A 25968-nucleotide genomic window follows, 5' to 3' on the forward strand; every position below is an offset into this window, starting at 1 on the left:
AGGAAGCCGGAGTACCCGGAGGGAACCCACGCAGTCACGGGGAGAACATGCAAACTCCACACAGAACGATCCCGAACCCGGGAGGCAGACGCACTAACCCCTCTGCCACCGTGAAGCCCAGACTTATTCTTCACTTTTTTAAATAAATTCATTTATTTTTTTAGTTTGCTTCTTATAACTTTCAGGAAGACAATTTTAGAGAAAAAATACAACCTTAAAAATGATTTTAGGATTTTTACCTTTTTAAATTCCTCTGTCTTCTTTCCTGACAATTTAAATAATGTTCAAGTATTTTTTTTATTTATTGTAAAGAATAATAAATACATTTTAATTCATTTCTTCATTTTAGCTTCTGTTTTTTCGACAAAGAATATTTGTGAAATATTTCTTCAAATTTATGATTAAAATTTCCCCAAAAAATTATTCTGGCAGATATAGAAAATCCATAGAATCAAATTTAAATCTTATTTCAAAGTCTTTTGAATTTCTTTTAAAATGTTTGTTCTGGAAAATCTAGAAGAAATAATTATTTGTCCTTGTTAGAAATATATCCATCCATCCTTCCATTTCCTACCGCTTATTCCCTTTTAGGGGTCGCGGGGGGCGCTGGCGCCTATCTCAGCTACAATCGGGCAGAAGGCGGGGTACACCCTGGACAAGTCGCCACCTCATCGCAGGGCCAACACAGATAGACAGACAACATTCACACTCACATTCACACACTAGGGCCAATTTAGTGTTGCCAATCAACCTATCCCCAGGTGCATGTCTTTGGAGGTGGGAGGAAGCCGGAGTACCCGGAGGGAACCCACGCATTCACGGGGAGAACATGCAAACTCCACACAGAAAGATCCCCAGCCTGGATTTGAACCCAGGACTGCAGGAACTTCGTATTGTGAGGCAGACGCACTAACCCCTCTGCCACCTGTTAGAAATATAACTTGGTTTAATTTGTTATAAATTCTAACAAAGTGGAGATTGGATTTTAACCTATTCAAAACATGTCATCAAAATTCTAAAATGAATCTTAATCAGGAAAAATTACTAATGATGTTCCATAAATTATTTTTTAATTTTTTTTCAAAAAGATTCGAATTGGCTAGTTTTTTTCTTCTTTTTTGGGTTGAATTTTGAATTATAAAGAGTGGAAATTGAAGATAATCTATGTTTCAAAATTTAATTTTCATTTTTTTTCGTGTTTTCTCCTCTTTTAAACCGTTCAATTAAGTGTTTATTTCATCATTTATTCTCTACAAAAAAAAACCTTCCGTAAGAGGAAAAAAATGTACAACGGAATGACAGACAGAAATACCCTTTTTTTTTTTTACATATATAGATTTATTTATCAAAGGCAAATTGAGCAAATTGGCTATTTCTGGCAATTTATTTAAGTGTGTATCAAACTGGTAGCTCTTGGCATTAATCAGTACCCAAGAAGTAGCTCTTGGTTTCAAAAAGGTTGCTGACCCCTGGTATAGAGTATATATGTGTATAGAGTCGTATATAAAGTATATATATGTATAGTCGTTTTTAAAGTATATATGTGTATAGAGCTCTTTAGCGCCGCCCTACTGGCTCTCTGGAGCTTTTTCAAAAATATATGAAAATGTTTTAATTTGGTTTTGCAGGAGGACAAACATGACACAAACCTCCCTAATTGTTATAAAGCACACTGTTTGTATAAAACATGCTTCACTGATTCAACTATTTGGTGAGCGCCGTTTTGTCCTACTAATTTTGGCGGTCCTTGAACTCACCCTAGTTTGTTTACATACATAACTTTCTCCGACTTTCTCAGACGAGATTTATGCCACTTTTTTTTGGTCCCATTTCGTCCACCAAACTTATGACTTTGCGCATGAATGCACAAAGGTGAGTTTTGTTGATGTTATTGACTTATGTGGAGTGAGCTAATCAGACATATTTGGTCACTGCATGACTGTAAGCTAATCGATGCTAACATGCTATTTAGGCTAGCTGCATGTACATATTGCATTTGTACATATATTTGAGCTCATTTATTTTCTTTTAGGTCCTCATAATTCAATTCATATCTCATGATACGTTATCTGTATGTAATATTGCTTTTATTTTTTTGCAGCTCCAGACAGATTTTTTTTTGTATTATTGGTCCGATATGGCTCTTTCAACAGTTTGGGTTGCCGACCCCTGTTGTATAAGTGAGAATAAATGTCCATTTTAGCTGAAATTCATAAAATGGCCTTAATTTCCTCGCTCTGAATTCCACGGAGGACACCTATGAATGAAAATGTGAACGTTGAAACATTTTAATTTGGGTAGAATCTACTTTTCATCTTGATGCGCAATGACAGCTTTCGGCCACAAGATGGCAGCGTTCGCCAAGTGTTACTTCAACGGTTTGAACCGTCGACAAATTTACCGGGCGGCGTAAAAACGAAACAAAATCATTTTTTGCCGCCGAGTTGTAGAAGCCGAGAGTGACAAAAACAAATAAACCAAAAAAAACAACATTGGAAGTTATTGTCGTCATATGAGCCATTATTAGTGTTTACTTCTCTTGCTTTCAAACACTGAGGTCATCTACCTGCTTGATTTCCTATTTCAGCACCGACGTGGCTGGTCATGCAAACGAGGTTTTGTACACAAAAGCATTTCGTGCTCGCTGACGTCAACAAGACACACTTTTGTTAGCCGTCACCATGGCAACACTTGCCGCGTAGTAGAGGCGAAGTCTGGCCCCTGCACCGGACCACGGACCACGACCAGGACTAAGAGTGAGTATTACTTCTTTAAAGGGGTTCAAAAGTCTCTTCCTAATGTTACAAGAAATGTCTAAACGTGAATTTATCACCATATTTAATTAACTTCATTTAAAATGTGATGCAAGTAAGACTGCTACATTACTACAGTCTATAACAGGGATCACCAACCTTTTTGAAACCAAGAGCTACTTCTTGGGTACTGATTAATGCAAAGGGCTACCAGTTTGATACACACTTAAATAAATTGCCAGAAATAGCCAATTTGCTCAATTTACCTTTAATAAATAAATCTATACATATAAAAAATGGGTATTTCTGTCTGTCATTCCATTGTACATTTTTTCCCTCTTACAGAAGGTTTTTTTTGTAGAGAATAAATGACTAAATAAACACTTAATTGAACGGTTTAAAAGAGGAGAAAACACGAAAAAAAAAAGAAAAATTAAATTTTGAAACATAGTTTATCTTCAATTTACACTCTTTAAAATTCAAAATTCAACCGAAAAAAGAAGAGAAAAACTAGCCAATTCGAATCTTTTTGAAAAAAAAAAAAAACAATATTTATGGAACATCATTAGTAATTTTTCCTTAAGATTAATTTTAGAATTTTGATGACATGTTTTAAATAGGTTAAAATCCAATCTGCACTTTGTTAGAATATATAACAAATTGAACCAAAATATATTTCTAACAAAGACAAATCATTATTTCTTCTAGATTTTCCAGAACAAAATTTTTTAAAAGAAATTCAAAAGACTAGATTTGCCAGAATAATTTTTGGGAAATTTTAGTCATAATAAGTTTGAAGAAATATTTCACAAATATTCTTTGTCGAAAAAACAGAAGCTAAAATGAAGAAATTAAAATGTATTTATTATTCTTTACAATAATAAAAAAAAAAAATTACTTGAACATTGATTTAAATTGTCAGGAAAGAAGAGGAAGAAATTTAAAAAGGTATATGTGTTTAAAAATCATAAAATCATTTTTAAGGTTGTATTTTTTTCTCTAAAATTGTTTTCCTGAAAGTTATAAGAAGCAAAGTAAAAAAAATAAAATAAATATATATATATATATATATATATTAAAAAATGATATTTCTGTCCGTCATTCCGATTTACATTTTATTTCCTTTTACGGAAGGTTTTTTGTAGAGAATAAATGATGTAAACACTTAATTGAACGATCTAAAAGAAGAGAAAACACGAAAAAAAATGAAAAATAAATTTTGAAACATAGTTTATCTTCAATTTCCACTCTTTAAAATTCAAAATTTGACCAAAAAAATGAAGAGAAAAATTAGCTAATTCGAATCTTTTTGAAAACAATTTAAAAATAATTTATGCAACATCATTAGTAATTTTTCCGGATTAAGATTAATTTTAGAATTTTGATGACATGTTTTAAATAGGTTAAAATCCAATCTGCACTTTGTTTTAATATATAACAAATTGGACCAAAATATATTTCTAACAAAGACAAATCATTATTTCATCTAGATTTTCCAGAACAAACATTTTAAAAGAAATTCAGAAGACTTTGAAATAAGATTTAAATTTGATTCTACAGATTTTCTAGATTTGCCAGAATAATTTTTTTGAAATTCAATCATAATAAGTTTGAAGAAATATTTCACGAATATTCTTTGTCGAAAAAACAGAAGCTAAAATGAAGAATTAAAATGTATTTATTATTCTTTACAATAAAAAATAAAAAAAATTACTTGAACATTGATTTAAATTGTCAGGAAAGAAGAGGATGGAATTTAAAAAGGTATATGTGTTTAAAAATCCTAAAATCATTTTTAAGGTTGTATTTTTTCTCTAAAATTGTCTTCCTGAAAGTTATAAGAAGCAAAGTAAAAAAAAAAAAAAAAATATATATATATATATATATATATATATATAATGATATTTCTGTCTGTCATTCCGATGTACATTTTTTTTCCTTTTACAGAAGGTTTTTTGTAGAGAATAAATGATGAAAACACTTAATTGAACGATCTAAAAGAAGAGAAAACACGAAAAAAAATGAAAAATAAATTTTGAAACATAGTTTATCTTTAATTTCCACGCTTTAAAATTCAAAATTTAACCAAAAAAATGAAGAGAAAAATTTGCTAATTCGAATCTTTTTGAAAACAATTTAAAAATAATTTATGCAACATCATTAGTAATTTTTCCGGATTAAGATTAATTTTAGAATTTTGATGACATGTTTTAAATAGGTTAAAATCCAATCTGCACTTTGTTAGAATATATAACAAATTGGACCAAGCTATATTTCTAACAAAGACAAATCATTATTTCTTCTAGATTTTCCGGAACAAACATTTTAAAAGAAATTCAGAAGACTTTGAAATAAGATTTAAATTTGATTCTACAGATTTTCTAGATTTGCCAGAATAATTTTTTTGAAATTCAATCATAATAAGTTTGAAGAAATATTTCACGAATATTCTTTGTCGAAAAAACAGAAGCTAAAATGAAGAATTAAAATGTATTTATTATTCTTTACAATAAAAAATAAAAAAAATTACTTGAACATTGATTTAAATTGTCAGGAAAGAAGAGGATGGAATTTAAAAAGGTAAAAAGGTATGTGTTTAAAAATCCTAAAATCATTTTTAAGGTTGTATTTTTTTCTCTAAAATTGTCTTCCTGAAAGTTATAAGAAGCAAAGTAAAAAATAAAAAATAAAAAAAAATATATATATATATATATTCAAAAATGATATTTCTGTCTGTCATTCCGATGTACATTTTTTTTCCTTTTACAGAAGGTTTTTTGTAGAGAATAAATGATGAAAACACTTAATTGAACGATCTAAAAGAAGAGAAAACACGAAAAAAATGAAAATTTAATTTTGAAACATAGTTTATCTTCAATTTCCACTCTTTAAAATTCAAAATTTAACCAAAAAAATGAAGAGAAAAATTAGCTAATTCAATCTTTTTGAAAACAATTTAAAAATAATTTATGCAACATAATTAGTAATTTTTCCGGATTAAGATTAATTTTAGAATTTTGATGACATGTTTTAAATAGGTTAAAATCCAATCTGCACTTTGTTAGAATATATAACAAATTGGACCAAGCTCTATTTCTAACAAAGACAAATCATTATTTCATCTAGATTTTCCAGAACAAACATTTTAAAAGAAATTCAGAAGACTTTGAAATAAGATTTAAATTTGATTCTACAGATTTTCTAGATTTGCCAGAATAATTTTTTGGAAATTCAATCATAATAAGTTTGAAGAAATATTTCACGAATATTCTTTGTCGAAAAAACAGAAGCTAAAATGAAGAATTAAAATGTATTTATTATTCTTTACAATAAAAAATAAAAAAAATTACTTGAACATTGATTTAAATTGTCAGGAAAGAAGAGGATGGAATTTAAAAAGGTAAAAAGGTATATGTGTTTAAAAATCCTAAAATCATTTTTAAGGTTGTATTTTTTCTCTAAAATTGTCTTCCTGAAAGTTATAAGAAGCAAAGTAAAATATATATATATATATATATATATATATGTATATATATATATATATATAAATGATATTTCTTTCTGTCATTCCGATGTACATTTGTTTTCCTTTTACGGAAGGTTTTTTGTAGAGAATAAATGATGAAAACACTTAATTGAACGATTTAAAAGAGGAGAAAACACGAAAATTAAATTTTGAAACATAGTTTATCTTCAATTTCCACTCTTTAAAATTCAAAATTTAACCAAAAAAATGAAGAGAAAAATTAGCTAATTCGAATCTTTTTGAAAAAAATTAAAAAATAATTTATGGAACATCATTACTGATTTTTCCTGATTAAGATTAATTTTAGAATTTTGATGACATGTTTTAAATAGGTTAAAATCCAATCTGCACTTTGTTAGAATATATAACGAATTGGACCAAGCTATATTTCTAACAAAGACAAATCATTATTTCATCTAGATTTTCCAGAACAAACATTTTAAAAGAAATTCAGAAGACTTTGAAATAAGATTTAAATTTGATTCTACAGATTTTCTAGATTTGCCAGAATAATTTTTTTGAAATTTAATCATAATAAGTTTGAAGAAATATTTCACAAATATTCTTTGTCGAAAAAACAGAAGCTAAAATGAAGAAATTAAAATTTATTTATTATTCTTTACAATGAAAAAAAAAAAAATACTTGAACATTGATTTAAATTGTCAGGAAAGAAGAGGATGGAATTTAAAAAGGTAAAAAGGTATATGTGTTTAAAAATCCTAAAATCATTTTTAAGGTTGTATTTTTTCTCTAAAATTGTCTTCCTCAAAGTTATAAGAAGCAAAGTAAAAATATTAGTTAAAGGTAAATTGAGAAAATTGGCTATTTCTGGCCCTTTATTTAAGTGTGTATCAAACTGGTAGCCCTTCGCATTAATCAGTACCCAAGAAGTAGCTCTTGGTTTCAAAAAGGTTGGTGACCCCTGATCTAGATGAAGTTTGAGAATGGATGCAATAAATGTGTTCTATATTTATGTAATCAAGAAGACTAATCTTTGCTCGGAGTTTGAATCAGAGGACGGACGTGACAAGCCTTTGCTACCTTCTTCCTTCTGCCTTCCAGTTTGACGGCGGTCACGTGACATCCGAGAGCGTCCTCCGCCACTTCCTGCGAAGACACGTCCAGTTCACCATGTTCTCCCCGAAGCAGGCAGCGCTGCAGAGACAGAAACAGAACACGCTCCGAGAGCGGGCTCAGGATTTCTCCAGCGAGTGTCACACCTGGGACATAAAGAGCTCATGGCTGCAGAGTTCAGACAAACGCCACCTGCGGCGAACCATCGAGAGGAGCGTCAGGGACACGATGAGGCAACATGAGATCATCGTCCAGGAGAAGCAGGACAGGTCCGAGCGCTTCTCTCTGACATCTTCTCCTCCTCCTCCTCCTCCTCCTCACGTGTCTCCTCCTCAGGCTCAGGAGTTTGTTGGAGGCCGAAGAGGAGCAGCTGCTGGAGGAGGCCCGCAAGCGGCACGAGACGCCGCTGGAGAAGCAGGCACACATGCGGGAACGAGCCAAAGCTCTGCGCGACGCACGGGAGGTGAAACGGCAACAGTTGGCGGCCGAAAAACTGGATCAGCAGTTCAGGTGAAACCGAAATGGCGTCAGAAGTGGGACGGTTAGTTTGTGAGGCTCTTCATCCCGCGTTGAAAGGGCCTCTAAGAGGCGGGGTCGCTAGGATGAGTGGTACTGGATACAGGTTTTATTTTACAAACCCCGTTTCCATATGAGTTGGGAAATTGTGTTAGATGTAAATATAAACGGAATACAATGATTTGCAAATCCTTTTCAACCCATATTCAGTTGAATATGCTACAAAGACAACATATTTGATGTTCAAACTCATAAACATTTTTTTTTTGTTGCAAATAATCATTAACTTTAGAATTTGATGCCAGCAACACGGGTGAAAAGAAGTTGGGAAGGGTGGTAATAAATACTGATAAAGTTGAGGAATGCTCATCAAACATTTATTTGGAACATCCCACAGGTGTGCAGGCTAATTGGGAACAGGTAGGTGCCATGATTGGGTATAAAAACAGCTTCCCAAAAAATGCTCAGTCTTTCACAAGAAAGGATGGGGCGAGGTACACCCCTTTGTCCACAACTGCGTGAGCAAATAGTCAAACAGTTTAAGAACAACGTTTCTCAAAGTGCAATTGCAAGAAATTTAGGGATTTCAACATCTACGCTCCATAATATCGTCAAAAGGTTCAGAGAATCTGGAGAAATCACTCCACGTAAGCGGCATGGCCGGAAACCAACAATGAATGACCGTGACCTTCGATCCCTCAGACGGCACTGTATCAAAAACCGACATCAATCTCTAAAGGATATCACCACATGGGCTCAGGAACACTTCAGAAAACCAATACCACTAAATACAGTTTGTCGCTACATATGTAAGTGCAAGTTAAAGCTCTACTATGCAAAGCAAAAAATATTTATCAACAACATCCAGAAACGCCGCCGGCTTCTCTCAATCCCACTAAGATGGACTAATGAAAAGTGTTCTGTGGTCTGACGAGTCCACATTTCAAATTGTTATTGGAAATATTCGACATTGTGTCATTCGGACCAGAGGGGAAGCGAACCATCCAGACGCAAAGTCCAAAAGCCAGCATCTGTGATGGTATGGGGGTGCATTTGTGCCCAAGGCATGGGTAACTTCCACATCTGTGAAGGCACCATTAATGCTGAAAGGTACATACAGGTTTTGGAACAACATATGCTGCCATCTAAGCGCCGTCTTTTTCATGGACGCCCCTGCTTATTTCAGCAAGACAATGCCAAGCCACATTCAGCACGTGTTACAACAGTGTGGCTTCGTAAAAAAAGAGTGTGGGTATTTTCCTGGCCCGCCTGCAGTCCAGACCTGTCTCCCGTGGAAAATGTGTGGCGCATTATGAAGCATAAAATACGACAGCGGAGACCGCGGACTGTTGAACGACTGAAGCTCTACATAAAACAAGAATGGGAAAGAATTCCACTTTCAAAGCTTCAACAATTAGTTTCCTCAGTTCCCAAACGTTTATTGAGTGTTGTTAAAAGAAAAGGTGATGTAACACAGTGGTGAACATGCCCTTTCCCAACTACTTTGGCACGTGTTGCAGCCATGAAATTCTAAGTTAATTATTATTTGCAAAAAAAAATACAGTTTATGAGTTTGAACATCAAATATCTTGTCTTTGTAGTGCATTCAACTGAATATGGGTTGAAAAGGGTTTGCTAATCATTGTATTCCGTTTATATTTACATCTAACACAATTTCCCAACCCGGAAAAGGGTGGAGTGCCATCTCCGGGTTGGGGAGGAGACCCTGCCCCAAGTGGAGGAGTTCAAGTACCTAGGAGTCTTGTTCACGAGTGGGGGAAGAGTGGATGGTGAGATCGACAGGCGGATCGGTGCGGCGTCTTCAGTAATGCGGACGTTGTATCGATCCGTTGTGGTGAAGAAGGAGCTGAGCCGGAAGGCAAAGCTCTCAATTTACCGGTCGATCTATGTTCCCATCCTCACCTATGGTCATGAGCTTTGGGTTATGACTGAAAGGACAAGATCACGGGTACAAGCGGCCCAAATGAGTTTCCTCCGCCGGGTGGCGGGTCTCTCCCTTAGAGATAGGGTGAGAAGCTCTGCCATCCGGGAGGAACTCAACGTAAAGCCGCTGCTCCTCCACATGGAGAGGAGCCAGATGAGGTGGTTCGAGCATCTGGTCAGGATGCCACCCGAACGCCTCCCTAGGGATGTGTTTAGGGCACGTCCAACCGGTAGGAGGCCACGGGGAAGACCCAGGACACGTTGGGAAGACTATGTCTCCCGGCTGGCCTGGGAACGCCTCGGGATCCCCCGGGAAGAGCTAGACGAAGTGGCTGGAGATAGGGAAGTCTGGGCTTCCCTGCTTAGGCTGCTGCCCCCGCTACCCGACCTCGGATAAGCGGAAGATGATGGATGGATGGATGGATGGACAATTTCCCAACTCATACGGAAACGGGGTATGTATTTTGGAGAGGCGTCCGTTGCAACCCCTCACCCTGATGCCTGCTCCTTGTGGACAGGGAGCAGTGCCAGGAGCTGCGCGAGGCCCAGAGCAAGCGCAGGCTGCTGCAGGTGTGCAAGGAACGTACCGAGCAGCTGCAGGGTCAGGAGGAGCTGGCCCAGCTGCAGCGGCAGGAGGACGACATGTACCACCAGCTGTGGGAAGAGGACGGCCGAGCCAAGGAGGACAGGGAGCGGCAGAGAATCGAGCACCTGCACCAGAGCAAAGTGATACAGCTGAACTCCTTCCGGGAGCAGATGGCGGAAGCGGAGCAGCGGCGGCAACTCATGATGCAGCAGCGCGACGAGGAAGCTCGGCAACAGGTAGGATGACGGGTTTGATGCCAGCCGGGAGGAAGAACTGTGCGTGTGTGCGTGTGCAGAGGCAGCGACAGCAGCTGCAGCAGCAACTGGCCCAGCGAGAACGCCGCCTCAGGTTGGAGGCCAAGGTGGCCCGGCGGCAAATGCTGGACGAGACCCTGCGGCTGAAGATGGAGCGCATGGCCAAGGAGCAGCAAGAGGAGCTCCAAGTGGACCTCAGCATCCTGCAGCGGATGCTGGACGACGAGAGCCAGGACCAACAGGATCGGGCCGACAAGAAGGTAAACACACCGCCGCCCCTTCCCCCACGACTCCGCCGTCACCGCCCGCCTGGCGCCCGCAGGTGGCGCTGCGGGACGAGCAGCTCCGGTTCCGTCAGTATTTGTCCGACCGGCAAATGGAGCGCGAGAAGGAGATGAAGGAGATGGAGCTGCTGATGGAGGAAGACCTGAAGGAGACCTGGGCGCGCCAGGACAAGCAGACCTCCATGCAACAAGAGGCCAGAGACCGCCTGATGGAGGAGGTGGTCGAGTCCCGCCAGCTGCAGACGGCACACAATGGTAAGACCTGGACCGCTCGCTTTAAAAGATAAGAAGTATAAAGGGTTAGACCTGGACCGCTCGCTTTAAAAGATAAGAAGTATAAAGGGTTAGACCTGGACCGCTCGCTTTAAAAGACAAGAAGTATAAAGGGTTAGACCTGGACCGCTCGCTTTAAAAGATAAGAAGTATAAAGGGTTAGACCTGGACCGCTCGCTTTAAAAGACAAGAAGTATAAAGGGTTAGACCTGGACCGCTCGCTTTAAAAGATAAGAAGTATAAAGGGTTAGACCTGGACCGCTCGCTTTAAAAGACAAGAAGTATAAAGGGTTAGACCTGGACCGCTCACTTTAAAAGATAAGAAGTATAAAAGGTTAGACCTGGACCGCTCGCTTTAAAAGACAAGAAGTATAAAGGGTTAGACCTGGACCGCTCGCTTTAAAAGACAAGAAGTATAAAGGGTTAGACCTGGACCGCTCGCTTTAAAAGATAAGAAGTATAAAGGGTTAGACCTGGACCGCTCGCTTTAAAAGACAAGAAGTATAAAGGGTTAGACCTGGACCGCTCGCTTTAAAAGATAAGAAGTATAAAGGGTTAGACCTGGATCGCTCGCTTTAAAAGATAAGAAGTATAAAGAGTTAGACCTGGACCGCTCGCTTTAAAAGACAAGAAGTATAAAGGGTTAGACCTGGACCGCTCGCTTTAAAAGACAAGAAGTATAAAGGGTTAGACCTGGACCGCTCGCTTTAAAAGACAAGAAGTATAAAGGGTTAGACCTGGACCGCTCGCTTTAAAAGACAAAAAGTATAAAGGGTTAGACCTGGACCGCTCGCTTTAAAAGACAAGAAGTATAAAGAGTTAGACCTGGACCGCTCACTTTAAAAGACAAGAAGTTTAAAAGGTTAGACCTGGACCGCTCGCTTTAAAAGACAAGAAGTATAAAGAGTTAGACCTGGACCGCTCGCTTTAAAACACAAGAAGTACAAAGGGTTAGACCTGGACCGCTCACTTTAAAAGATAAGAAGTATAAAGGGTTAGACCTGGACCGCTCGCTTTAAAAGATAAGAAGTATAAAGAGTTAGACCTGGACCGCTCACTTTAAAAGATAAGAAGTATAAAGGGTTAGACCTGGACCGCTCGCTTTAAAAGATAAGAAGTATAAAGGGTTAGACCTGGACCGCTCGCTTTAAAAGACAAGAAGTATAAAGGGTTAGACCTGGACCGCTCGCTTTAAAAGACAAGAAGTATAAAGGGTTAGACCTGGACCGCTCGCTTTAAAACACAAGAAGTATAAAGAGTTAGACCTGGACCGCTCGCTTTAAAAGACAAGAAGTATAAAAGGTTAGACCTGGACCGCTCGCTTTAAAAGACAAGAAGTATAAAAGGTTAGACCTGGACCGCTCACTTTAAAAGATAAGAAGTATAAAGAGTTAGACCTGGACCGCTCACTTTAAAAGATAAGAAGTATAAAGGGTTAGACCTGGACCGCTCGCTTTAAAAGACAAGAAGTATAAAGGGTTAGACCTGGACCGCTCGCTTTAAAAGACAAGAAGTATAAAGGGTTAGACCTGGACCGCTCGCTTTAAAAGATAAGAAGTATAAAGGGTTAGACCTGGACCGCTCACTTTAAAAGATAAGAAGTATAAAGAGTTAGACCTGGACCGCTCACTTTAAAAGATAAGAAGTATAAAGGGTTAGACCTGGACCGCTCGCTTTAAAAGACAAGAAGTATAAAGGGTTAGACCTGGACCGCTCGCTTTAAAAGACAAGAAGTATAAAGGGTTAGACCTGGACCGCTCACTTTAAAAGATAAGAAGTATAAAGAGTTAGACCTGGACCGCTCACTTTAAAAGATAAGAAGTATAAAGGGTTAGACCTGGACCGCTCGCTTTAAAAGACAAGAAGTATAAAGGGTTAGACCTGGACCGCTCGCTTTAAAAGACAAGAAGTATAAAGGGTTAGACCTGGACCGCTCGCTTTAAAAGATAAGAAGTATAAAGGGTTAGACCTGGACCGCTCGCTTTAAAAGACAAGAAGTATAAAGGGTTAGACCTGGACCGCTCGCTTTAAAAGATAAGAAGTATAAAGGGTTAGACCTGGACCGCTCACTTTAAAAGATAAGAAGTATAAAGGGTTAGACCTGGACCGCTCGCTTTAAAAGATAAGAAGTATAAAGCGTTAGACCTGGACCGCTCGCTTTAAAAGATAAGAAGTATAAAGGGTTAGACCTGGACCGCTCACTTTAAAAGATAAGAAGTATAAAGGGTTAGACCTGGACCGCTCGCTTTAAAAGACAAGAAGTATAAAGGGTTAGACCTGGACCGCTCGCTTTAAAAGATAAGAAGTATAAAGGGTTAGACCTGGACCGCTCACTTTAAAAGATAAGAAGTATAAAGGGTTAGACCTGGACCGCTCGCTTTAAAAGATAAGAAGTATAAAGGGTTAGACCTGGACCGCTCGCTTTAAAAGATAAGAAGTATAAAGGGTTAGACCTGGACCGCTCGCTTTAAAAGACAAGAAGTATAAAGGGTTAGACCTGGACCGCTCACTTTAAAAGATAAGAAGTATAAAGAGTTAGACCTGGACCGCTCACTTTAAAAGATAAGAAGTATAAAGGGTTAGACCTGGACCGCTCGCTTTAAAAGACAAGAAGTATAAAAGGTTAGACCTGGACCGCTCACTTTAAAAGATAAGAAGTATAAAGAGTTAGACCTGGACCGCTCACTTTAAAAGATAAGAAGTATAAAGGGTTAGACCTGGACCGCTCGCTTTAAAAGACAAGAAGTATAAAAGGTTAGACCTGGACCGCTCACTTTAAAAGATAAGAAGTATAAAGAGTTAGACCTGGACCGCTCACTTTAAAAGATAAGAAGTATAAAGGGTTAGACCTGGACCGCTCGCTTTAAAAGACAAGAAGTATAAAGGGTTAGACCTGGACCGCTCGCTTTAAAACACAAGAAGTACAAAGGGTTAGACCTGGACCGCTCACTTTAAAAGATAAGAAGTATAAAGAGTTAGACCTTGACCGCTCGCTTTAAAAGACAAGAAGTATAAAAGGTTAGACCTGGACCGCTCACTTTAAAAGATAAGAAGTATAAAGAGTTAGACCTGGACCGCTCACTTTAAAAGATAAGAAGTATAAAGGGTTAGACCTGGACCGCTCACTTTAAAAGACAAGAAGTATAAAGGGTTAGACCTGGACCGCTCACTTTAAAAGACAAGAAGTATAAAGGGTTAGACCTGGACCGCTCACTTTAAAAGACAAGAAGTATAAAGGGTTAGACCTGGACCGCTCGCTTTAAAAGATAAGAAGTATAAAGAGTTAGACCTGGACCGCTCACTTTAAAAGATAAGAAGTATAAAGGGTTAGACCTGGACCGCTCGCTTTAAAAGACAAGAAGTATAAAGGGTTAGACCTGGACCGCTCGCTTTAAAACACAAGAAGTATAAAGGGTTAGACCTGGACCGCTCACTTTAAAAGATAAGAAGTATAAAGAGTTAGACCTGGACCGCTCGCTTTAAAAGATAAGAAGTATAAAGGGTTAGACCTGGACCGCTCACTTTAAAAGACAAGAAGTATAAAGAGTTGGACCTGGACCGCTCGCTTTAAAAGACAAGAAGTATAAAGGGAGAACCGTATTTCCTTGAATTGCCGCCGGATATATAGTATGCCTAGAATTACTGCCGGGTCAAACTTGTTTTGCAAAATAATTAGCGCATGCTTAGCATTACCGGCCACTCAGGATTAACGCCGGGTCAAACTCGTTTCGCAAAATATTATTTTTATTAGCGCATGTCGAGAATCAAACTCATTTCGGCAAAAAATTAGCATATGCCTAGAATTTCCACCGGGTCAAACTCGTCACGTCACGAGTGACACTTCACCTGTCATCATTTTCAAAATGGAGGAGGCTGATTTCAATAATTTGAAATTGCATAAAAAGAAGAAGATCAAGAGCTATTCAGTAGGATTTAAGGTCCAAGCTATTGAATATGCTAAAAAGAACAGTAAGCAGCTATGTTTTATTAATATACCGTAGCCGCGTGTGTCAAATATGAGTCATTAAATGACTCCCACCTCCTGGTGGTAGAGGGCGCTAGTGATCCTTCTTCGGCTGCAGAAGAAGTGACAACAAGCAGCAAGAGTGAGCAGCGTGTGTTTATTTTTTCCTCTCGCTTGCACTTTTAACATGGAGGATTACATATCTAAAATAAAACAGTTTTCTAAACTGGACTTTCAATGGAAACAGGAGGTAATAAAGGAAGATCTCCATCGAGACAGAGAGACTTTTAAAACGGAAGAAAGATAAGGAAGACTTCTATAAACAAGTTATTGATGCTTTTGATCAGAAGGAGCTGCGCATGGACTTCATTTATAAGTAAAGGTAAGACCATAATAACGTTTTTTTAATTAAATGTGCTTTTCATGATGGTATCCTTACATCACACTCAAATTTATAAGCGGAGGCCTAAATTTACCGCATGCCTTTGGTAAACGCCGGAGTGGGTTTTAAATTAATTAGCGCCCCGGCGTCAATTCAAGGAAATACGGTATGCGTCGCCAATGTGTTCTTGTATTTCTACCCTTCTTGAGACAGAAGGAAAAGTATCTTCCATATGAGGAGGTGTGAACAAGTGATGACATAAATCATGCTCCCAATAACATTGCATCTAATAGACAATGTCTCATTTGCACCCCTGCTGGTGACATCTAGCAACATGAGGGTGGTCCCAAAAAGGACGGATTTGTCAAATTGACTGTGTGTCGCTTTTAAAAGTGCTCCCCCTCTGGTCAACATATGAAATAACAAGTGTGTGTAAATTGGAGGCGACCCCTTTGGCCAAAATTTATAAAATATATATATAGAGACTTACTGTAATATTTTGAGTTGAGTTGAGTTTGAGTTTATTTCAAACATGCTTGAAGTAAATAATGAAGATTAAAAAACAATTAAAAAGCAAAAAATAAAAACTTATCTTTTTTATATTTGCATAGTATGTATAGGCCACCAAGTGTATGTGCTCACAAAGGATGCAAACACCTCATTCTGTTTTAAAATTTGTTTTAGGAGTCTTTTTACATGTTTTTAGGAGTATTTTTAAGTTTTTTATGAGTTTTTTTTACGTGTTTTAGGATCTGTTTTTAAATTTGTTCTAGGAGTCTTTTTACATGTTTTTAGGGGTATTTTTACGTTTTTTATGAGTTTTTTACGTGTTTTAGGATCTGTTTTTAAATTTGTTTTAGGAGTCTTTTTACATGTTTTTAGGAGTATTTTTACGTTTTTTATGAGTTTTTTACGTGTTTTAGGATCTGTTTTTAAATTTGTTTTAGGAGTCTTTTTACATGTTTTTAGGAGTATTTTTTACGTTTTTTATGAGTTTTTTACGTGTTTCAGGATCTGTTTTTAAATTTGTTTTAGGAGTGTTTTTACATGTTTTTAGGAGTATTTTTATGTTTTTTATGAGTTTTTTACGTGTTTTAGGATCTGTTTTTAAATTTGTTTTAGGAGTCTTTTTACATGTTTTTAGGGGTATTTTTACGTTTTTTATGAGTTTTTTACGTGTTTTAGGATCTGTTTTTAAATTTGTTTTAGGAGTCTTTTTACATGTTTTAGGAGTATTTTTACGTTTTTTTTATGAGTTTTTTACGTGTTTTAGGATCTGTTTTTAAATTAGTTTTAGGAGTCTTTTTACATGTTTTTAGGGGTATTTTTCCGTGTTTTATGAGTTTTTTACGTGTTTTAGGAGTCTTAATGTGTTTTAGGAGTCTTATGAGTTTTAGGAGTCTTTTTACATGTTTTTAGGAGTATTTTTAAGTTTTTTATGAGTTTTTTTACGTGTTTTAGGATCTGTTTTTAAATTTGTTTTAGGAATCTTTTTACATGTTTTAGGAGTATTTTTACGTTTTTTTATGAGTTTTTTACGTGTTTTAGGATCTGTTTTTAAATTAGTTTTAGGAGTCTTTTTACATGTTTTTATGAGTATTTTTACGTTTTTTATGAGTTTTTTACGTGTTTTAGGATCTGTTTTTAAATTTGTTTTAGGAGTCTTTTTACATGTTTTAAGGGGTATTTTCCGTGTTTTATGAGTTTTTTACGTGTTTTAGGAGTCTTAATGTGTTTTAGGAGTCTTATTTTGAGTTTTAGGAGTCTTGTTATGTTTTTTAGGAGTCTTATTTTGAGTTTTAGGAGTCTTGTTATGTGTTTTAGGAGTCTTATTATGAGTTTTAGGAGTCTTATGTGTTTTAGGAGTCTTGTTATGTGTTTTAGGAGTCTTATTATGAGTTTTAGGAGTCTTATTATGAGTTTTAGGAGTCTTGTTATGTGTTTTAGGAGTCTTGTTATGTGTTTTAGGAGTCTTATGTGTTTTAGGAGTCTTATGAGTTTTAGGAGTCTTATTATGAGTTTTAGGAGTCTTGTTATGTGTTTTAGGAGTCTTATTATGAGTTTTAGGAGTCTTGTTATGTGTTTTAGGAGTCTTATTATGAGTTTTAGGAGTCTTATTATGAGTTTTAGGAGTCTTGTTATGTGTTTTAGGAGTCTTGTTATGTGTTTTAGGAGTCTTATGTGTTTTAGGAGTCTTATGAGTTTTAGGAGTCTTATTATGAGTTTTAGGAGTCTTGTTATGTCTTTTAGGAGTCTTGTTATGTGTTTTAGGAGTCTTATTATGAGTTTTAGGGGTCTTGTTATGTGTTTTAGGAGTCTTATTATGAGTTTTAGGAGTCTTATTATGAGTTTTAGGAGTCTTATTATGAGTTTTAGGAGTCTTGTTATGTGTTTTAGGAGTAAGTTACGTTCTAGATGTCACTGTGCATCTCTTCGGAGTCATTTTATGTGTTTTGGAGTCGGTTTTAATGTTTTAGAAGTTGGTTGTTGTGTTTGTAAATGTTTTACTCGTCATTTAATGTGTTAAGTCATTTTTATGCATTTGTGTTTCGCACAAGAGGTAGAACATCTCACTCTGTGTTTTCTGAAAGATTAATGTTGTGAATACAAATATTTAAATATCTAGAGAGGGTGGTCCTAAAGAGGTAGGCATTTTTCTCAGGTCTCAGCAAGGTCAGAAATACAAGAATGTGTGTGTGTTCTTGTATTTGGACCCAAAAAGGAGGGATTTGTCAAATTGACTGTCGGGTTTTAAAAATGCTCCCCCTCTGGTCAACATATGAAATAACAAGTGTGTGTAAAACATTGAAATACGCCCTCTTCGGCCAAAATGAACACAAAAAAAAAAAATACATATATGAAGACATACTGTGATAAGTTGAAGTAACTAATGAAGATTAAAAAACTATTACAAACAAAAAAAAATAAAAAAAAATAATTAATTAAAAGCAGTTTTTTATATATTTGCATAGTATGTATACATTATTAATAATTTAAATACAAAACTGTATATATCTGGAAAGGGTGGTCCTAATGAGGCAGGCATTTTTTGGAGGTATCGAGAAGGTCAAAAATAAAACAATGTGTGTGTGTGTGTGTTCTTGTAGTTCTACCCTTCTTGAGACACGAAGAAGGAAAAGTATCTTCCATATGAGGAGGTGTGAACAAGTGATGACATAAATCATGCTCCCAATAACATTGCATCTAATAGACAATGTCTCATTTGCACCCCTGCTGGTTAACATGAGGGTGGTCCCAAAAAGAACGGATTTGTCAAATTGACTGTCGCTTTTAAAAGTGCTCCCCCTCTGGTCAACATATGAAATAACAAGTGTGTGTAAAAATTGGAGGCGCCCTCTTTGGCCAAAATTTATAAAATATGTATATAGAGACTTACTGTAATAACTTGAAGTAAATAATGAAGATTAAAAACCAATTTCAAACCAAAAAAAAATAAAACGTGTGTGTGTGTGTGTGTGTGTGTGTGTGTGTGTGTGTGTGTGTGTGTGTGTGTGTGTGTGTGTGTGTGTGTGTAGAACACATGAAGATGCAGAGGCGTCAGGACATGGCCAAGGAGAGAGAAGAGATTGATGCCGCCTTCAATGAGATGAAAATGGAGGAGGAGGACCTGAAGAAGAGGTGCGTGGTTCGAGTCTACGTTCACACGGCAGGTTGGGATGAGAGGATCTTTTCAGTGGCCGCGCGCAGTACGGACAAAATGCCACTTGTCACGTAAACGCAACACTAAACATGGCTTCCACGCTCTCAGTACCCGTGCGTTAGATTTCCTGCAATCAAAGTCGACCTTTTTGAACGGAATTACAGCAAAAAAATGAGTTTTGCGTCGACAGGACTGGTCTAACTTTCACCTGACTTCCTCAAATGTATTCTCAACTGTTTTCTGCTCCGTTGTCAACTATTTATTTTGTAACCGTCTATTTTGCCGAATAACTACCACGCGTATCGCTTTTTGACCACAATCCGGTCTGATGAATGGGGCAAGTGTGTCACAGTCTTGGTCAAGGGGTGTGACCCCAGGATGCAGAGACGGGAGACAAGGTGGAATTAAAGCTGCAAGCAGCGATGGACGGGACCGACTTTTCCTGGTGTTTCCTGCCTTTACCCATTCAACATATCTTTACCTGCACATTACCTACCTTTCCTGCGTCCTGGGGTCACACTGGTGCTTCTTTCTGTCACCCATACATGCTGGTGCTTCCTGCCATCACCCAGACAACATATTTTTACCTGCACACTACCTACCTTCCCTGCATCCTGGGGTCACACTGGTGCCTCTTTCTGTCACCCATACATGCTGGTGCTTCCTGCCATCACCCAGACAACATATTTTTACCTGCACACTACCTACCTTCCCTGCGTCCTGGGGTCACACTAGTGCTTCTTTCTGTCACCCATACATGCTGGTGTTTCCTGCCATCACCCAGACAACATATTTTTACCTGCACATTACCTACCTTCCCTGCGTCCTGGGGTCACACTGGTGCCTCTTTCTGTCACCCATACATGCTGGTGCTTCCTGCCATCACCCAGACAACATATTTTTACCTGCACACTACCTACCTTCCCTGCATCCTGGGGTCCAACTGGTGCCTCCTTCTTTCACCCAGTCAACATATCTTTACCTGCACATTACCTACCTTCCCTGCATCCTGGGGTCACACTGGTGCCTCTTTCTGTCACCCATACATGCTGGTGCTTCCTGCCATCACCCAGACAACATATTTTTACCTGCACACTACCTACCTTCCCTGCATCCTGGGGTCAAACTGGTGACTCCTTCTTTCACCCAGTCAACATATCTTTACCTGCACATTACCTACCTTCCCTGCATCCTGGGGTCAAACTGGTGCCTCCTTCTTTCACCCAGTCAACATATCTTTACCTGCACTTTACCTACCTTCCCTGCATCCTGGGGTCAAACTGGTGACTCCTTCTTTCACCCAGTCAACATATCTTTACCTGCACATTACCTACCTTCCCTGCATCCTGGGGTCAAACTGGTGCCTCCTTCTTTCACCCAGTCAACATATCTTTACCTGCACATTACCTACCTTCCCTGCGTCCTGGGGTCACACTGGTGCTTCTTTCTGTCACCCATACATGCTGGTGCTTCCTGCCATCACCCAGACAACATATTTGTACCTGCACACTACCTACCTTCCCTGCATCCTGGGGTCAAACTGGTGCCTCCTTCTTTCACCCAGACAACATATCTTTACCTGCACACTACCTACCTTCCCTGCATCCTGGGGTCACATTGGTGCTTCTTTCTGTCACCCATACATGCTGGTGCTTCCTGCCATCACCCAGACAACATATTTTTACCTGCACACTACCTACCTTCCCTGCATCCTGGGGTCAAACTGGTGCCTCCTTCTTTCACCCAGTCAACATATCTTTACCTGCACATTACCTACCTTCCCTGCATCCTGGGGTCAAACTGGTGCCTCCTTCTTTCACCCAGTCAACATATCTTTACCTGCACTTTACCTACCTTCCCTGCATCCTGGGGTCAAACTGGTGCCTCCTTCTTTCACCCAGTCAACTTATCTTTACCCGCACATTACCTACCTTCCCTGCATCCTGGGGTCAAACTGGTGCCTCCTTCTTTCACCCAGTCAACATATCTTTACCCGCACAGTACCTACCTTCTCTGCATTGTGTGGTCACGCTGGTGCTTCCTGCTTTTAAGCGGCCATTTTGAGACAGCCGCAGCGCAGCAGCATCAGTGCAGCGGTTCTTTCAAGGCTCGTAAATTCAAAACCGGAGCAGTTAGAAAAACTCTTTGCGCAACTTTTAATCAGAAGGGTTCAATCTCTTTCCTGTGCGACTTTGAAGCCGACACAACAATCTCTTTCCTGTGCGAGTTTAAAGCTGACACAACCAACGCGCTCAGAGGAGATAATGTTTGAAAAAAGGTGACAGGTTTTTACAAAAATTTTGTTTTGAAGGGGTAATTGCCAACTTCCTGTTGATTTTTGCTGAAGGATGTCAATTACTGAAATGTAGGTCTAGGTGAGACCTACATAGAAGTTTTTGTTTCATGTTTGTGCGACAAGCAAGTTTGTCTGTGTTTTCTCCCCAAGAGCAGTTTTGTCAGTGTTTTATTCCTAGGGAACGCTAGAGCGCAACTTTGAGTTTTGGGGTTTGATTTTTTTATTAGATCGCAATTTTAACCAGTCCTGATGTGTGTGTCCAGTTTGGTGAGTTTTGAAGCATTTTAAGGGGGTCAAATTACAGCTCAAATAGGCAAAAATTACATTTTTTTAGGAAACTTTTGTTTTGAAGGGTTTTTTGCCAACTTCCTGTTGATTTTTGCTGAAGGATGTCAATTATTGAAATGTAGGTCTACGTGAGACCTACATAGAGGTTTTTGTTTCATGTTTGTGCGACATTCCTACCGGAAGTTACAAGCAAGTTTGTCCGTGTTTTCTCCCCAAGAGCAGTTTTGTCAGTGTTTTATTCCTAGGGAACGCTAGAGCGCAACTTTGAGTTTTGGGGTTTGATTTTTTTATTCAATCGCAATTTTCACCAGTCCTGATGTGTGTGTCCAGTTTGGTGAGTTTTGAAGCATTTTAAGGGGGTCAAATTACAGCTCAAAGAGGCAAAAATTACATTTTTTTTAGGAAACTTTTGTTTTGAAGGTTTTTTTGCCAACTTCCTGTTGATTTTTGCTGAAGGATGTCAGTTAGTGAAATGTAGGTCTAGGTGAGACCTACATAGAGGTTTTTGTTTCATGTTTGTGCGACATTCCTACCGGAAGTTACAAGCAAGTTTGTCTGTGTTTTCTCCCCAAGAGCAGTTTTGTCAGTGTTTTATTCCTAGGGAACGCTAGAGCGCAACTTTGAGTTTTGGGGTTTGGTTTTTTATTAGATTGCAATTATCACCAGTACTGATGTGTGTGTCCAGTTTGGTGAGTTTTGAAGCATTTTAAGGGGGTCAAATTACAGCTCAAATAGGCAAAAATTACATTTTTTTAGGAAACTTTTGTTTTGAAGGGTTTTTTGCCAACTTCCTGTTGATTTTTGCTGAAGGATGTCAATTATTGAAATGTAGGTCTACGTGAGACCTACATAGAGGTTTTTGTTTCATGTTTGTGCGACATTCCTACCGGAAGTTACAAGCAAGTTTGTCCGTGTTTTCTCCCCAAGAGCAGTTTTGTCAGTGTTTTATTCCTAGGGAACGCTAGAGCGCAACTTTGAGTTTTGGGGTTTGATTTTTTTATTCAATCGCAATTTTCACCAGTCCTGATGTGTGTGTCCAGTTTGGTGAGTTTTGAAGCATTTTAAGGGGGTCAAATTACAGCTCAAAGAGGCAAAAATTACATTTTTTTTAGGAAACTTTTGTTTTGAAGGTTTTTTTGCCAACTTCCTGTTGATTTTTGCTGAAGGATGTCAGTTAGTGAAATGTAGGTCTAGGTGAGACCTACATAGAGGTTTTTGTTTCATGTTTGTGCGACATTCCTACCGGAAGTTACAAGCAAGTTTGTCTGTGTTTTCTCCCCAAGAGCAGTTTTGTCAGTGTTTTATTCCTAGGGAACGCTAGAGCGCAACTTTGAGTTTTGGGGTTTGGTTTTTTATTAGATTGCAATTATCACCAGTACTGATGTGTGTGTCCAGTTTGGTGAGTTTTGAAGCATTTTAAGGGGGTCAAATTACAGCTCAAAGAGGCAAAAATTACATTTTTATAGGAAACTTTTGTTTTGAAGGTTTTTTTGCCAACTTCCTGTTGATTTTTGCTGAAGGATGTCAATTAGTGAAATGTAGGTCTAGGTGAGACCTACATAGAGGTTTTTGTTTCATGTCTCTACGACATTCCTACCGGAAGTTACAAGCAGTTTTGTCTGTTTTCTTCCCAAGAGCAGTTTTGTCAGTGTTTTATTCCTAGGGAACGCTAGAGTGCAATTTTGAGTTTTGGGGTTTGGTTTTTTATTAGATCGCAATTTTAACCAGTCCTGATGTGTGTGTCCAGTTTGGTGAGTTTTGAAGCATTTTAAGGGGGTCAAATTACAGCTCAAAGAGGCAAAAATTAAAAATTTTTTAAGAAGGTTTTGTTTTGAAGGGTTTTTTGCCAACTTCCTGTTAATTTTTGCTGAATGTAAGTGTATGAAATGTAGGTCTAAGTCAGACCTACATAGAGTTTTTTGTTTCGTGTCTCTACGACATTCCTAACAGAAGTTACAAGCAGTTTTGTCTGTGTTATTCCTAGGGGGCGCTAGAGCGCAATTTTGAGTTTTGGGGTTAGGTTTTTTTATTAAATGACAATTTTCACCAGTCCTGATGTGTGTGTAAAATTTGGTGAGTTTTGAAGCATGTTAAAAGGGTCAAATTACAGCTCAAAGAGTATAATATAAATAAAACTTTAGATATACAGTAGGGTTCTCTGTCCCAAAGGGACATTCGGTCCCTAAAAAATGGGAATCGACCCGCCGTGTGAACGAGGCCTAACATGGCCCATGACGGACCTCAAGTGGTGGTGGTCTCACGTGCACGTTCCCGGCCCCCGCAGGCAGAGGCAGGCGTACCTGGCCCACCAGGCGGACCTGCAGGAGCAGATGGAGCAGCAGCGGCAGCAGAAGAGAGACCAGGAAGCCGAGGACGAGAGGCAGAGGCAGCAGGTTCTGACCATGCAGCGACAGGAGCAGGAGAAGAAGGAGGAGGTTCTGGCCCGACCCACTGACGGCGCCATCCACCCTTTTAGAAGACTCAAGAATCATTAAGAGGAGCAACACAAACACATCTTATTGTGAAAGGGTCCTCTCAGGAAGTTCTCCCCTTTTAGCAAAACAACAAGGACTTTATTCATTATGCTAATGAATGCAGCTAATGTAGTTTGGTTCTTCGCACACATTGGCGTGACATTTGTGAGGAGTCTGGTAAAGTTGGAGAAAAGTGGAAATTTTGACATTTTTTTTTTATTTTTTCAAGCAGACGACGTGAAATGTAAAGTCGTCAAGTTGTCGGCATGAAATATCAAAAGAATACAAGGCCGGTGTTGAAAATGCCGATATTTTAATTGACCATCCTTCAATCGTTTCGGGATTTTGTCTTTGTTCATAATTATGACGAATAAAATGTTTTTAAGCTCAGTGGCCTTGTGGTGAGAGTGTCTGCCCTGAGGTCGGTAGGTCGTGAGTTCAAACCCCGGCCGAGTCATACCAAAGACTATAAAAATGGGACCCGTTACCTCCCTGCTTGGCACTCAACATCAAGGGTTGGAGTTGGGGGGTTAAATCATCAAAATGATTACCGGGCGTGGCCACCGCTGCTGCTCACTGCTCCCCTCACCTCCCAGGGGGTGAACAAGGGTCATGGGTCAAATGCAGAGGACACATTTCACCACACCTAGTGTTTGTGCGGCATAGCTTTGGTCAACGTACGTATAATCAACATGTACTGTACGTAAAATCAACGCATCGATGTCAGTGTTAAAGGACCTGTACGTATAATCAACATTGTATCAATGTCGGTGTTAAAGGACCTGTACGTATAATCAACATGTACTGTACGTAAAATCAACGCATCGATGTCAGTGTTAAAGGACCTGTACATATAATCAACATTATATCAATGTCAGTGTTAAAGGACATGTACGTATAATCAACATTGTATCAATGTCGGTGTTAAAGGACATGTACGTGTAATCAACGTATCAATATCAGTGTTAAAGGACCGGTATGTATAATCAGCATTATATCAATGTCAGTGTTAAAGGACCTGTACATATAATCAGCATTATATCAATGTCAGTGTTGAAGGACATGTACGTATAATCAACATTGTATCAATGTCGGTGTTAAAGGACCTGTACGTGTAATCAACGTATCAATATCAGTGTTAAAGGACATGTACGTATAATCAACATTGTATCAATGTGGCAGTATAGCTCGGTTGGTAGAACGGCCGTGCCAGTAACTTGAAGGTTTCAGGTTCGATCCCCGCTTCCGCCATCCTAGTCCCTGCCGTTGTGTCCTTGGGCAAGACACTTTACCCACCTGCTCTCAGTGCCACCCACACTGGTTTAAATGTAAAAATTAGATATTGGGTTTCACTATGTAAAGCGCTTTGAGTCACTAGAGAAAAAGCGCTATATACTTCACTTCTTAGAAAAAGAGAATGTCGGTGTTAAAGGACCTGTACGTGTAATCAACGTCTCGATATCAGTGTTAAAGGACATGTACGTATAATCAACATTGTATCAATGTCGGTGTTAAAGGACATGTACGTATAATCAACATTGTATCAATGTCGGTGTTAAAGGACCTGTACGTGTAATCAACGTATCAATATCAGTGTTAAAGGACCTGTACGTATAATCAGCATTATATCAATGTCAGTGTTAAAGGACCTGTACGTATAATCAACGTATCAATGTCAGTGTTAAAGGACCT

The 25968-nt window shown here is 38.4% G+C and overlaps 1 protein-coding gene across 1 annotated transcript; it reads left to right on the forward strand.

The window, feature by feature from the left end:
* Positions 1–1734: 1734 nt before the first annotated feature.
* Positions 1735–24666, forward strand: LOC133536574 (cilia- and flagella-associated protein 53-like). Its single transcript, XM_061877211.1, has 9 exons — positions 1735–1872; positions 2588–2756; positions 7343–7623; positions 7691–7864; positions 10333–10636; positions 10696–10914; positions 10977–11193; positions 19094–19196; positions 24087–24666. Exons 3-9 carry the CDS (start codon positions 7412–7414, stop codon positions 24295–24297), a joined length of 1440 nt encoding a protein of 479 aa, XP_061733195.1. The 5' UTR covers positions 1735–1872; positions 2588–2756; positions 7343–7411; the 3' UTR covers positions 24298–24666.
* The last annotated feature ends 1302 nt before the right edge of the window (positions 24667–25968 follow it).

This window comes from Nerophis ophidion, linkage group LG17 (assembly GCF_033978795.1).
Source record: "Nerophis ophidion isolate RoL-2023_Sa linkage group LG17, RoL_Noph_v1.0, whole genome shotgun sequence".
Classification (NCBI taxonomy): Eukaryota; Metazoa; Chordata; class Actinopteri; order Syngnathiformes; family Syngnathidae; genus Nerophis; species Nerophis ophidion.

What these genes read in the sequence shown, in the direction of transcription:
- LOC133536574 (XM_061877211.1), top strand. Translation starts at nt 7,412, where the DNA reads ATGTTCTCCCCGAAGCAGGCAGCGCTGCAGAGACAGAAACAGAACACG. An exon ending in GTCCAGGAGAAGCAGGACAG is followed by an intron (nt 7,624 to 7,690) that starts GTCCGAGCGCTT and finishes TCTCCTCCTCAG; the next exon opens with GCTCAGGAGTTTGTTGGAGG. An exon ending in AGGATCGGGCCGACAAGAAG is followed by an intron (nt 10,915 to 10,976) that starts GTAAACACACCG and finishes TGGCGCCCGCAG; the next exon opens with GTGGCGCTGCGGGACGAGCA.